This window comes from Trachymyrmex cornetzi, unplaced genomic scaffold, assembly GCF_001594075.2.
Source record: "Trachymyrmex cornetzi isolate Tcor2-1 unplaced genomic scaffold, Tcor1.1 scaffold92, whole genome shotgun sequence".
NCBI lineage: Eukaryota > Metazoa > Arthropoda > Insecta > Hymenoptera > Formicidae > Trachymyrmex > Trachymyrmex cornetzi.
In genome coordinates this window covers 295,181-309,141 of record NW_017300267.1, presented here as the reverse complement: position 1 = coordinate 309,141, position 13,961 = coordinate 295,181, and the positions used below count along the sequence as shown (strand labels likewise).

Below are 13,961 nucleotides of genomic sequence, written 5' to 3'. Positions count from 1 at the left end.
ATTTCAGATGAGTTGTTCCAGAGTTATCATGCTCACCGCTGAAAAAAATTTATTTTTGCAAGACGGCTATATTTTCTTTATTTTTATACATTTAGACTCAAAAAAATTATTATAAGTACTTCAATGTATATACTATTAGATGCCATGAAGCACATTTCAATAAATGTTTGTCTATACTGCTAAAAAAAATCGTGAAAATCATCTTATTTTCCGCATCCCAACTGAGTATAACCCCTTAATATATCAAATGTGAATTATATGCTAAAATTATACTTACACTGAGAAAAAAAGTTGCTGATTCGAAAAAATATTAATTGATTCAACTAAGTGCAGCGATCACGGGCTGTCAAGCAAATATTTGTTAATCCAAACAAATAACATGTTTTAATTACAATTTTGTTAACATGACTCACGTACATTTAACCTAAATGTATAAATACTTGAACTAAATAATCGCTACGAACTAAACGCATTTAGTCAAGTCAATAACTTTTTTCTCAGTGACAGATAAATAAGCAAAAAATAAATAAAATCCGAAATAAGTACGTTCATCCAACGCTTCAAATACATAAATATATTTTTACTCTTTCAAAATTTTAATCTTTTAAAAATATAATTCACAATAAAAAAGGAAAATTTTTAATATTTTTATAACTAATTCTTTTCGACTTTTAAGTTCTATATAATTGAAAATCAATGGAAATTGGATAAATATCATTCGGTAATGGCACGTTGATTATATCGCATCGGGGGTCAATTGAAAATCGCAACCCTACCGAGGGTACATAAAGAGCAATGAAAATTAAGAGGAAATAATTCGTCGAAGCACAGTGAGCTCTCATCGGCGTGCCGCGCGAAATTGCATCGGACCTTTTAAGACTTAAATAACCAAAGTAATCGACCAATTATCCGAAGCCAAATCCAATCGGCGCGCGGTATGAGTCGGCCTTCGTCGATTGGGGGATTGCAGTATCGGCCAAGTCATTCTAAGTAACGACACTAGACTTTGACCCGCGATCGACCCTCGAGATCTCGAGGGGTTCTTTTTATGAATCTCGAAAATTTGTACCTAACCACGTATGTCCACACCTCCGCTTAATAACACGATAATCGAACAGCATGACTATCAAATTTAGAGAATGGCGCAAGAAAAGATTTCCTCGAATTTTGGGTCCCAATAAGGGTTTGATACAAAGTTTGTAAAAAAAAAGTTTTAAAAAAAAGTATCCTAAGCATAGAATTACCGAAATTTGATTGAAGGAAGTGCTTTTTATGAATTACTCTTTTGAATTGTAATTAAGTAAGTTGCATCTCTGTTTACGAAACAAAAGAAACAAAACGAAAGTTTATTCATTTTGCCATTATATACTTTTTATTTTTATTGCACCTTAACAGAATTTTAATTTGACATTTCGTTCACTATTAAGTTTATAATCTATGTATAGATATATATATATATGTATACTAAAAGATAAAATTAAATATTTTAACAACACTGTTAATTTTATAATGTCAAATTAGTCTAATTTGAGTCACCACTGCTCCTACTTAATATACATATCATTATTTTATAATAACTAAAATAATAGTTAAATTTGACACTATAGATTTATGTTGTTAAAATATTTAATAATATTGGAAAATCATAACAAATCATTTTGAATATTTCACCCAAGGATATATTGCTAAAAAAAAATCGAACAAATTATTATTAGAATTAAAACTAGAAAAATTTTGAGATATTGGGACAGTATAAAAAATATCCACAGATGTGCATTATGCGTTGGCATACTATCTTTACTGCCATTTACATAATCGAGATTTTATAATAACAAAATATAAATCTCGATTATTTTCGTGGCAGATGTCTGGAAAACAACTTAAACGAATTATTAACTACTTGATCTTATTATATGCCGCGTAAATTATTGACTACATAAGAATGAAAAAAGAAGTAGGTAGTAAAGTGTATAAATGTGGCCATTAAAGGTCATTAACAGTATCGTAAGATGATGGCCAAGAGAAAAAGGGCGAACATAGGGATTGCGCCAACAATAAATGCGCAATCAATATTCCTCCTCAGTGGAGCGCATTATTAAAACGCATTACCCGTGATATACGACGTATTAATAATCAAAACATTGCGACCTATTGCTCACCTCTGTCCAATTTAGAAGAGAAACTTAACACCTTAACAGCGAACTGCTACACACAATATTCTAGCCTTGTTTCTCTTTTTTAAAACCCATAAAGACTTATTTAAGGCTTCAGAAAAGAGTCTTAATGTATATGTATATGTGAAAACATATACACTAAAAGATAAAATAATGTTCTGTTGGAATTGTTAGATACAAAATATCATAAAAAATTATTAACTATTATATTACAAATTATATAAATAATTTTTATTTAACTCTAACTTTTCTTTAATAGGCTTTTTTTACATGTAGATAACAGTAAAGTTATTAGTCGCAATTAGTTGCGTAATATTTGCAAGTTTTGCAAAATAATTCTTTAAAAAATTGTTTAAATATTCATAAATATACCCGTAGATAATTTAAATGTATATAATTGACATACTTTATTAAAAAGTGAATATATTACATTTTGCATTTTACGATTTTAGTTGGAGTCTAAAATACCAATTTTTTTCTGTAATATTAATTTTCAAAGTGCTTAATACAATATATATACTATAATATAAAACTGTTTTGCAAAAATTAAATTAATTCTGCAAATGTCTTAAGAAATCGATCTACATTTTCAAGACTTATTGCTCCGCAAATAATTTTGAACCTTAGGCAGATGACTAGCTTTCTACCAGAGTCTATTACCTTTACTGCGATAAATCACCTGCCGTAAATTGGATTGTGAATTTCTAATCTCGCCAGGGGAAAGAAAATAAGTCTTCTAGCCGCTGAAAATTATTGATTTATATGTTATTTTTTTATTCGATAAAATTCTTTATTTTTTTTGGATATTTTCTCCGTTTATTAAAACGCGCGCTTATAAACGTTTACATAAATTAACTCTCTTTTACAAATGTAACATTTTATCAACTATGAGATTAAGCTATGAATATATAAAACAAACTGCTAAAACTGATACTCTTCTTTACATCATAAAAGTGTCCTTTTATTATACAATTATATCGTTTTTATACGATATTATGTACTGATTGAATGTACTGAATTTCTGCAACAATGCGTGAGAATCAATAACATCCTCGATCTCACACACGCAAATAAAAGAATTATTTCAGCCAACTTGCAGGATCGTGGCGCATCGTTTAATTATCGAGAAAGAAACCACGAAAAAGGTGAGTTCGTTGAGAGTGCTCGTGGGTGGACTAAGTCGGCTAACGCGGAGGTCGTCAGGGTCGGAGGTAAATCGTGAGATCTTCCCACGAACCACAAACCGTATGCAGCCGGACACAGACTTTTATTATTCTCACCGTACTTTTTCTCGCTCGCCTCGCGGAAAATGCGTGTCGACGCGAGTCACAGGCAACGCCGAGTATACGCGTGGAAAAAGCGTGAGATCGACGGGAGCAAAGAATAATCAGGATACGAAGCAAATTAAGACACCGTGGCGTGTCATGAGAATTACAAATGCTTTCGTTGCGGACACACAACTCAAATGACCTTTATAATTGTTCAGTTATACTTTCACATAGATTCAAATTTTACTGTTATTATTGATAATGACCTCGTGATAAGTCGAAACGTTTGTGTTTGTAGATTTCACATAATTTGTCTTTTAGCTCGTAGCTCTTTTAGATGTATACTTTGATTTATAAACAATTGAACCGTTTCTTTATATTTTAATTTAAATGATTTTATAATTTATCTACTTTAATTTACTTTTATTTTGAGAAATAATCGATATATAAATTTTTATCAATCTTCCTAATTCAATTTATCCTAATTCAATTATCTTGAAAATCTGATTATTCTAACATTCGAATTTTTGTCATTATATATAAAATTGTGCTCTTATATTTATGATGCATTAAATTTTGATATTTGACACAATCATTAATATAATATTGTTAATTATATAGGTGTATAATATATTATTATTATATAAATATTATGTAATATTATACAGTATTAATTAATATTGCTTTAATTATATTATTAATTAGCACAGGCCTGTCCAATTTGAGCTCCGGAGTCAAAACGCAAAGCCATTGATGTAAAAAAATTCAATATGAGTAAGATTTTAGGAACTATAAACTGTTGATAAGCATTACTTAAAAATCAACACTTTACAGTCCTCAAAATTTTACCCACATTGAATTTTTTTGCCTCGATGGCTCCGAAGCTCAAATTGAACAGGGGGGTCTGAATTATAGTTATATAAATAGATTTGGGAGATTTGGGAGAATAAAATTGTTTTGTTATTGTTATTAATTATTACTGTTCCAATATATCAATATTCCAATATATTGTTGTTAATTATAAATTAATCAAATCAAATTAATAAAACAGAGAGAAACTTTAAAAATTATAATATAAAAAAGACACAACAATTACTATTTAAAATTAAAACTCGATAAGGAATAATTATAAATACCTAATTGTCAAAATCAGAAATTAAATAAATAAAAATATGGATGTGAAACAAAAACTTTCTTAAATAAGAAGTCAAATCAAAATATCAATAAACAACATGATAATGTATCCATGACTGAATTCACTAAAGTTCCGTTCCCTGAACAGCGTAAAGGAAATCAACCGAAATTACAGGAAACGCGAGAACTCGTGCAAAATCCAGGTAGTAATTACCTGGAGGAACGGTATATTAACCTGGCAAAGTGCAGAAGGACGCGGAAGCTGCTGAGAGATGTAAGAGTATTTTGTTTCTTTATCCGACGCAAGAATAATACCAGCGTATGAGAATTTCTCTCAAGATTTCTTTATTAGTATTAATTACGAAAAAATGCTTGTTCATTGCCCACAGTCGATTCTTAAAAGTGATAGAAAACATTTAATTTTTTTTCGATATAAAATAAATATGTAAAAATAAAAATGTATAATTATGTGTACATACACACAATAATTTAATTTAAATCAAAATATGATGCATTATTTAATTACCAGTAAAAATAGCATAATTATGCATTGAAAAAGAGATTTCTCAAAAGATTTACCTGTTATAATTTAAAAAAATTTAATTAATTTAATTCTGCAGCACACAATAATGTAAATAGAATTCGAGACGTGGAATATCGCCCTTTGTTTTCGAAGGGCACGGATGGTATCACGATATTTACGAAAAGGCAAATGAGAAATTGTAGAGAAGGAAGAGTGGAACGAATCTCATTCCCACGGCGCGAGAAATCGTGAATTCACGCTGATCATCGGCGACACGGTCTACGGTAAATACGCGCGAATACGCTTCGATACCCTTGGATAAAGCCCAACGAGTCGTATACAAAGTGTGGTCTATTCCGCTCCACAAGAAGGCATGTAGATGAATCTCGCGATGATGGAGACGTTGCGATAAGACTATGCGTACATTTATCACACTTTAACACGATTAATTCTTATCCAAGTTCTCTGGTCTCTTCACAAATAATGGCAAACGAATCAAATAACGAACAATACTTCTCGAAAATAATTTTTACGAATAATAGTTCTCTGATTTCTTCATAATTAATAACGAACGAATCAAATAATAACAAACAAAAATCATTTTTAAAAATTCCATGATATATTATTCTTATGAAAAATATATCCATGTAAAAACTATCCTAATTGAACATTGAAATCGTTATACCAAATAAAACCGATATTATTATTTTCACTTATTAAACTGTAAATATAAATAAAATAAAGCGGAGCTTTTTCGTCCATCTCTCACAATAATGTTTTTCTGAATAGAACAAGTTGATTATTTAAAGATTGTACCATTTCTCGCGATAATGTTTTTTTTTTTTAACAGAACATGTTAATTATTTAAAAGTTGTGCTCTCAAAGAGTTAATCATGATTATATAATATAGTTACAAGCACGTCACTGCACAGAGATATTGTTTGCTATTGTAAATTAAGTTGAAACTGACAGAATAGCCTCACTACCCTACAAAAAATATATATAAAATATTTAAAAGATATTACGCAGTCGCATATTCAGATTTAAATTAAACAATTACATGTATATATACATGGAATTATATATTCTTATTTTTTACATATTTATTTATATATTACAAAGAATCAAATGTGTTTTCTAGTATTTGTATAATAAGAATCAACAGAACAACGAATCGTTTTTGATATTGATCTTTGAAGAAATCTTGAGAAACTCATCACGTCCAATAATAACCAAATATGTTTCAACGAACAATAAAAATTTAATTACATATTATTAATTAAAATAAACTCACCAATAGCTCGAAGTTCGCGATTTTACTAAACTTATTAAAAAACTATCCGTACCTATATATATAAATATTTTCGTATACCTACTTTCTTCCTATGTTATACTATAATGCATTTATGAAATAAAAATCATAAATCATGTTGTCCATGTTTGAAATGCTAGAAATACTCCTGTAAATATTCACGTCAACAATTTTCTAGGTTATTAAAATTAAGTAAATAATAAAAAAGTTAAACTTCATCTGAGAGAGAGGAGAGAGAGAGAGAGAGAATAATTCTAATACACATAATTATATCAAAAATATTAAAATATATATAACTGCTTGTAAAGGAAGAGTAGAATTTATGCAAAGTAAAAATGAAGTTAATACATTGTCAATATTGTTACAAATCGAATAAGTGATCATATATCAGAAAATATCCCAATTATTGAACAATATTCTCAGGAAGCTTCAATGTTTTTAGGTGATCGTGCTATATTTGTAACGAGGTTGTCGCAAGGTTGGAGCGCAAGAAACGAGGTGATCGAGCGACGCTAATGAATCCGGAATATTGGCATTTCACGGCGATCTGCACGGAATAAAAGAGGCTCACCTGATTTCTGGCGAACTGGAACCACGTATCGATGATGGCCGGCAAACGCGAGTGATGATAGTGCTTGGTGGTCTTCACGCTGATAAACACGTCGTTGAGGTTCGTCGTGAACGGTGCCATAGTCGCCGTTGCCACCGGCAGTGTCACCGGCAGCTCCTCGCTGATTAACTTTCTCGACGCCGGCACTTCCACTATCACATTTCGGCTATTCACTTCCGCCACGTTCATCTCGTCGACCCACTGCGACATACAATTATCAGAATATATTATTAAGAAAAAAGAGAAAAATTTCTCTTGAGATTCTTACAGTGAGCTTTCCTCGCTAAAAGGCATTGAGAAAGTATTGAAAAATATTCTTTTTGATAAGCAATTATTTTCGTAGACGATATCATAAACACAATATCTCTTTTCACGTTACCGGAGCAATTGAGAGATATGTAATATACAATAATTATATTTTGAATTAAGGTTTAATTTGTGGCTAATTTGAAACCAATTTTTTCTATAAACGTACCAAAAAAACTATTCTTCTATAAAATATGTCTTCTATTACTGACATTAAATATTTTCAAAAAATAACGACAAAATACAAATGGACGTTAGGAATCAACACTGGATATTATATTGCGCAATGCTAACTAATACCTATTAATGTGTCACAAATTCAATTTTGTATGTTTCGGCTCACTATTTGAGCCATCCTCAGCAATAAAAAATTACCGCTTATCGTACTATAAAATCTGTCGAACTGCGTCTCGCACGATCGTAATTCCGACCTCCAATAATACAGTCGCAGTGGAAATGTGATGAGAGACAACCATCTTCAACATAGTCTAATGTTGTGTCAATCAGTTGCTTAACTGAGTGGAGTAGATAGTAGAACTCAAGCTAATAATTGCAACGAGATATTTTTAAATAGATGGATATTAATGTGCGTAATTAATGTATGCTAGCCAGAAACTCTCACCCCATCTCCAACAACGATCGCAAGCGGATCCAACCTTCGTCAATCCATTACAACAAATTTAAAAATCACGATGTCAAAGTTAGATTAAAAAATAATTTAAGTAACATAAAAGAGAGTCATGTTCGTTTTGATGTTAGTCACACTCGCGCCATAGCTTAGCGCCGAGACACTACCAGTGTCTCCAGATAATGCCCGTTAAATACAAAAAGAGATGTGTCGCGCGAACAAAGCATATCGATCAATGATAAAAATAAACACATAACTTGAGAATTTCTATGTATCCATGATTTAAAGCCTCAGTGTCAGTTTGCATGTTAAGACCATTGGATTGACGATTTATAAAAAGCATCTCCGACATTATATTCGCTTATTATAATTTCTCTCAGAATCCTAACGCCCATTTGTATTTTGCCATTATTTTTTGATTGTATTAATTTAAGGAGTCTATAAATATTTTCATTTCTTTTCATTTTAATTCCAAACTCTGTATAAATATGAGAGAGAGAGAGAGAGAGAGAGAGAGAAGTATATTTAATATTGATTGAAAAATGTGATTTTATTACTTGTTTATACTCCTCAGCTAAGTTTATAAAAATGCACATATTAATTATTCAAAAAATATCTGTTTGAATATTGTCATATACTATACTATGTGTGTGTTATGTTATATGTATCTACGAAATAACAATCATAAATCGTGTTATTGTCATATAAAATACTGAAAATGCAGCTATAAAGCATTTAAGTAATCAATTTTCCAGCTTATCGAAATTAAGTAAATAAATAATAAAAAAGTTCAACTTTATCTGAATAATTCTAATACACTGATCTTATCACAAAACTGCATTTTTTCTTTTTTATTACTTATAACTTGAAAAAATGAGCCTGTGTTTTTTTTTAGTTGGACTTCTTGCACCGTTTATCTTTTTTTTCCGTGAAGAGAAAAAGAGGAAAGAGATAAATCGTGCAAGAAGTTTAGCTGAAAAGAAAAACCATCATAATATCTACATTATTGTAGGATTAATTATATTAAATAGAATGCACTAAATACGAGCTAAGTTCTTTCCACATTCACGCAGACAAATTTATTTTGATGTACCCCGATTCTTGACGATATGATAAAAAAAACTACGCAACGACAATGTAACGATACCGAATCGTTAAAAGTTATGAGCTTTTTACAATAATAAGCTGTTAGTGAAAAATCAGAAGTCGGAAGCGAGTTGTAAACGAGTTAATAGTGTGTAATAAGACAAAAATAAATCAGTAATCAGTAGTGATGCATTTCGATACGAGAATCTCGGAATATCGTCTCGGAATTTCTCGTATCATTAAAAATACAATTTCCGAGATTATCATATGTCATTTGTTTTTCTCGTCTCATCTTGAAAAAATCGGAGAAATATTGGAAGAAGAAATAAATATTATTATACCTATGAAAGAATTAAAACCAGATCAGAGACAGTCGTTGATCCCTTCGCGTCGGCTTAATAAAAAATACACATTTCTGCATCAACAGTAACCAAAGTTAATTAAATTTAAACATTAAAAGATCTCTCTCTCTCTCTCTCTCTCTCTCTCTCTCTCTCTCTCTCTCTCTCAAGATTAAACCAAATAATTGATTTTAAAAAATTAATTCTATAATATTGGTTAAGAAAACTAATTAATATAGATTTACAGTTCTTAATGAAAATTAAAATATTTTATTTTTTTGAATAAAAATATAATAAAACGTTATAATTGTGTATTGTGACGTGACGTTTGTATTGTCCGTCGTAAATGAAATGAGATAATCAATATTCTTGAATGTCTCTCGATAAAATTCGAGAATCTCGAGAAGCGAGAATAACGGCCCATCGAGACGAGAAAATCGCATCAATCATTTGTTTTTGTCAAGATCAAATCTCGGTATCAGTATTTTCTCGTCTCGTCTCGTCTCGCTCGAATGCATAAAATCACTGATTACTAATCAGTGATTGCATGAAGATGGTCAAATCTCATTTCTTACAATTTATAACTTAGATTATATTATGACTGACCAATTATATAGTGTATTGCTATTTGCTCTGAGAACTACCACTCTTCTGACTGGCTGAAATATTGTGACATAACGATCTGATATGATTTATTCTGGATGTAAGTTTCACAAGATTTATGACTTATAATTCTAATTTATTACTACTGCATGATATGAGTAGTGACTAACAGTTTATTATAGAAAGCCCATTACAGAATCGGAGCACTGGCAACAAATAAACTTGTTTTTGAATGTGGAAAGAGCATAGTTCATATTTATAGTGCACTTCATAATTGAGGGCGGAATAAAGACCTAATTACAAAATCTTGATTTTAATAAAAACTAACACTTGCTACTTGTTTATTATACACAAATGGATACAGTATCAAATGAATGAATTTATATAATGTCTTTAAGAAGTTACTTGTTATAATACTTTTCTATTACGATCCATATATATTACATAAAAAAATATTATATAATCTCCATATATAAAAAGAACTTAAGTAGAATTGTGCCTTTATTCTGCCCATCCCCTCAATTAATCCTGCAATATTTTGATAATTTTTTATGATCTTAATCATATTAAGTTTGTTCTTTTCGGTTAAACTTCTTACACATTCAGCTTTTCTCTTGAATTAGTTTCTCTCTTTACATTGGAAGAAAAAGAAAAGATAAACAGTGCAAAAAATTAAGTTAAAAAAACAAGCCTATTCTTTCAAATTGTACATTATATTAGAAAAAGAGAGTGCCATTCTCTTTATACGAGCTTTTTCATGTGTGTTTGAATTATTCAGATTAAGTTTCATACTTTTTTATTATCTACTTAATTTCGACAAGACCTGAGTTAGACAACAGAAGTACAAGAATAAGTACAAATACACAGCAATAATAGCGGAATGTTTTGAATGCCACATACACTAACGTGTATTACTGTTGTTAGTTGAATTCAAATGATCTCGCTCAACTTCGCCGATAAATAAATACAGGATCGTGTTTAGAAACTTCACCGGATGTACACCGGAGGTATCATTTTATCCTTGATGCTTATCGAATATTAAACAAAATGATACCTGAGTGTATTCGAGTAAAATTTCTGAACACAGCCCAGTACTCTGATTCTGTAATTCTTAACGACAATGTCGATATTATCGTTATATGTCGTTGCGCAGATATTATAGAATAATTATTCCAATTGTGATAGTGATATAGTGTGCCCTTTAATGTGCCTTTAAACCAACATGTTCATTACTGAATTAATTATTAAATATTGTAGCTTTAATTTCATCTGCTTGGAATCAATATCCATTTTTCAATTATTTCTTTTTCTTACGATATTTTTTAAATCTAAAAATATGTTAATATTTCATGTTTTTAAAAAATAAAATGTTCTTGTCTCTATTAGTATATAACTATGTCTTCCAAGATATGATAGCTTTATTTATTAATGTGCCCCCAATTTATGTGTTTATCCACATTTGACTCATTCTGACATACAGTTACTAAAACAGATAATAGATGTAAGCTAATTATTTAAGTTAATATTGCATAAATCATTATTTTAATTATACTTACAATTTCAATGTACACTCATAACACAATACAGAGCACCATAAGAACAAGCTTATAAAATCTTACGGTATTACTAGACTCACATAAATTCCTCAAATCTTTCAAAAAATGTTTACCATACTTTAATAGTTAAAAAGTAGAATATTATCTTCGGTATCGTGTGCATTAATAATTTAACTTAATAAAAAAAAATTACTTTTTCTTATTTATTTATGCTAGTTTTCTTTATGACTCATTTAAATAGAAAGGCACATTAAGAGAAAACTCCCAAGGCAAACAGTAATAAAGGACAGTTATTCTTCTTACACAGAATAAGAAAAAATTATGGAAACCCTGAAAAATCTCGAAAAATTGTACAGAAAAGTGTTTATGATAAAAGTTGCAGGACTAAAAAGATCTATTCATTGATCTTATCAATTTGACGCTATCCAGGTAAAAAGATTTTTTAATCCTTTTATCCGAAACACTTTTCTGTAAAATTTACAATATTTTCGAAATTTTTCAGGATTTCCATATTGTTTCCTCCATCTATATGATAAAAAAAGCTGTGCAACGACGATACCAAACTGTCGCTACGAAAAATGTGTGCGACAGTCCTTATAAGTCCGTGTCACACTACGTATTGGACATTGAGGATTACGAATTAAACAATAGAATTCAGCTAATCAGAACAAAACGGATTAAAATTAAAATTATCTGACTGATCGAATTCTAATCTCTAATTCGCAATCCCCCCCTCAGTCTCCAATTCGTAACGTGACGCGAGCTTTACAGAATCGGAGTACAGGCGTCACAGAAGTGACGTCGTCAGCAATACGGATGGTTATTCAGCAACGACATGACGATAACGATCGTTCTAATTACCTGACGCGGTGCGATAGCCTGGTAGAGGAGAATCGTGGCATAGGCGGTAGCGATGACGAGCGCTAACGCCTGCAGGCCACGTCTCGTCGGCAGACCTCGTGGCATCATACCCGCGCCGACGGCAAGCGGCGTACAAGCTTGGGGGCTGCTGCTAGCAGCGGGCTTACAGAGCCACGGGCCTTGTTCCACCACCGCGGGATCCGCACATTTGTCTTTAGGGTTCATCGACGACCACGCTGCCGCGTCGCCGTCCTCATTTCGTCCCGCGAAGGAAAACACGCGGACCATAACACGCCGCGAACTTTCTCCGCTTTTCCCCGCCGCGGACACGCGATCACGTGATTACTGCTCGAACTTCCCCCGCGAACTTCACGTCGTTCACAAGGCGCCCTTTCGCCTCCCCCGCAAACTTTACGTCACTGCGCAAAACACCTCCTTTTTTCTTTCCTTTTCTCTCTTTTACGATACTCAAATTTTAGAGCTCCTCGATCGTCCGTCAATCATACTCGCGAATAGGTCACCGATCCGTTCACGCGGCACATTATTTTACCGGATTCTGATCGATTCGGAGCACGCGCGCGCCGATCACGTTCTGCCGGTTCTGCGTGACTTACTTATCCGCATGAACGATCGAACGATCGAAACGACACGCGACGAGGGATCCGCATCTCGCCGGTGCTCCGATTATCACGACACGCTTCATGTCGAAGTTATCGTCGTGAGCTTTCGTCGAGATGTCAGTCCTGCAAGTTCTAATCCATATAGAGTGCTGTGTTAAAGGAGAGAAACACGATAGTATCCGAACATCACTGTTTATCAGCTGCACGTCCGATCGTCACTTTTCCGGATATTCGCGCCACTGATTCGCGTCTCCGTCGAATTCAAATTGTCCGATCGTCGTGCTGTGTATTGTCAACGTTCCGAGAGAGAACCAGAACCAGTAGCCCGTCGAAACGAACGACAGCGGCGTGACACGAAACGAAAGTCGAAACACAATCCGATTCGATACACACCGCGAAGAACGTCTACTGTTACCCGGCGCGCGACGGACCACCGACTGATCACATGAGCCGTTGCCGTGACTACGCTGTAAACATCGCCATAGCAGGCACGTCGCGGGCCGCCGGAGGGAGAGGGAGAAGTGGAGAAGTGGTGCCAACAGGCGTGCGGCCGCCCTTGAGTGGGGATAGATCTGAGAAACACGTACAACGCTTTTTCAAACGTCACGCGCGACTCAGCGACTGAGGGAAAATATACCGAAAAAAAGTGTTTTTGGTATGCGAAATATTTCGAGCGAAGCTTCGATAAACGCAGGTACTCTGATTGAAATATATATACAGGGTATCCCGACCTTTTTTACCAATCACTTTTGTGTAGATAGAGCGGACTAAACTGAGTCGAAAAGTCCTCTACCATTTTGCAATTTTCGCAATAGTTAACAAGATATTGATTACTAAAAATTACAAAATATTAGTCTTGAATAATTTTTTACTCAAATACTATCAACTTTACAGAAAAACTGCAAGAGACAAAAATTATTCATTTTCTTCTCGTAAAGT

General features: G+C 32.5%; 1 protein-coding gene across 1 annotated transcript in view; it reads right to left on the bottom strand.

The window, feature by feature from the left end:
• fng (Fringe glycosyltransferase) overlaps positions 1–13,446 on the bottom strand; it is a 119,353-nt gene extending 105,907 nt beyond the window's left edge. The window contains exons 1-2 of the mRNA XM_018520563.1: positions 12,403–13,446; positions 6,983–7,222 (exon numbers count right to left, since the gene is read on the bottom strand). Coding sequence (XP_018376065.1) covers positions 6,983–7,222; positions 12,403–12,690 — 528 coding nt within the window. The 5' untranslated portion in view covers positions 12,691–13,446. The remainder of the gene's footprint in view (positions 1–6,982; positions 7,223–12,402) is intronic.
• Between the last annotated feature and the right edge of the window lie 515 nt (positions 13,447–13,961).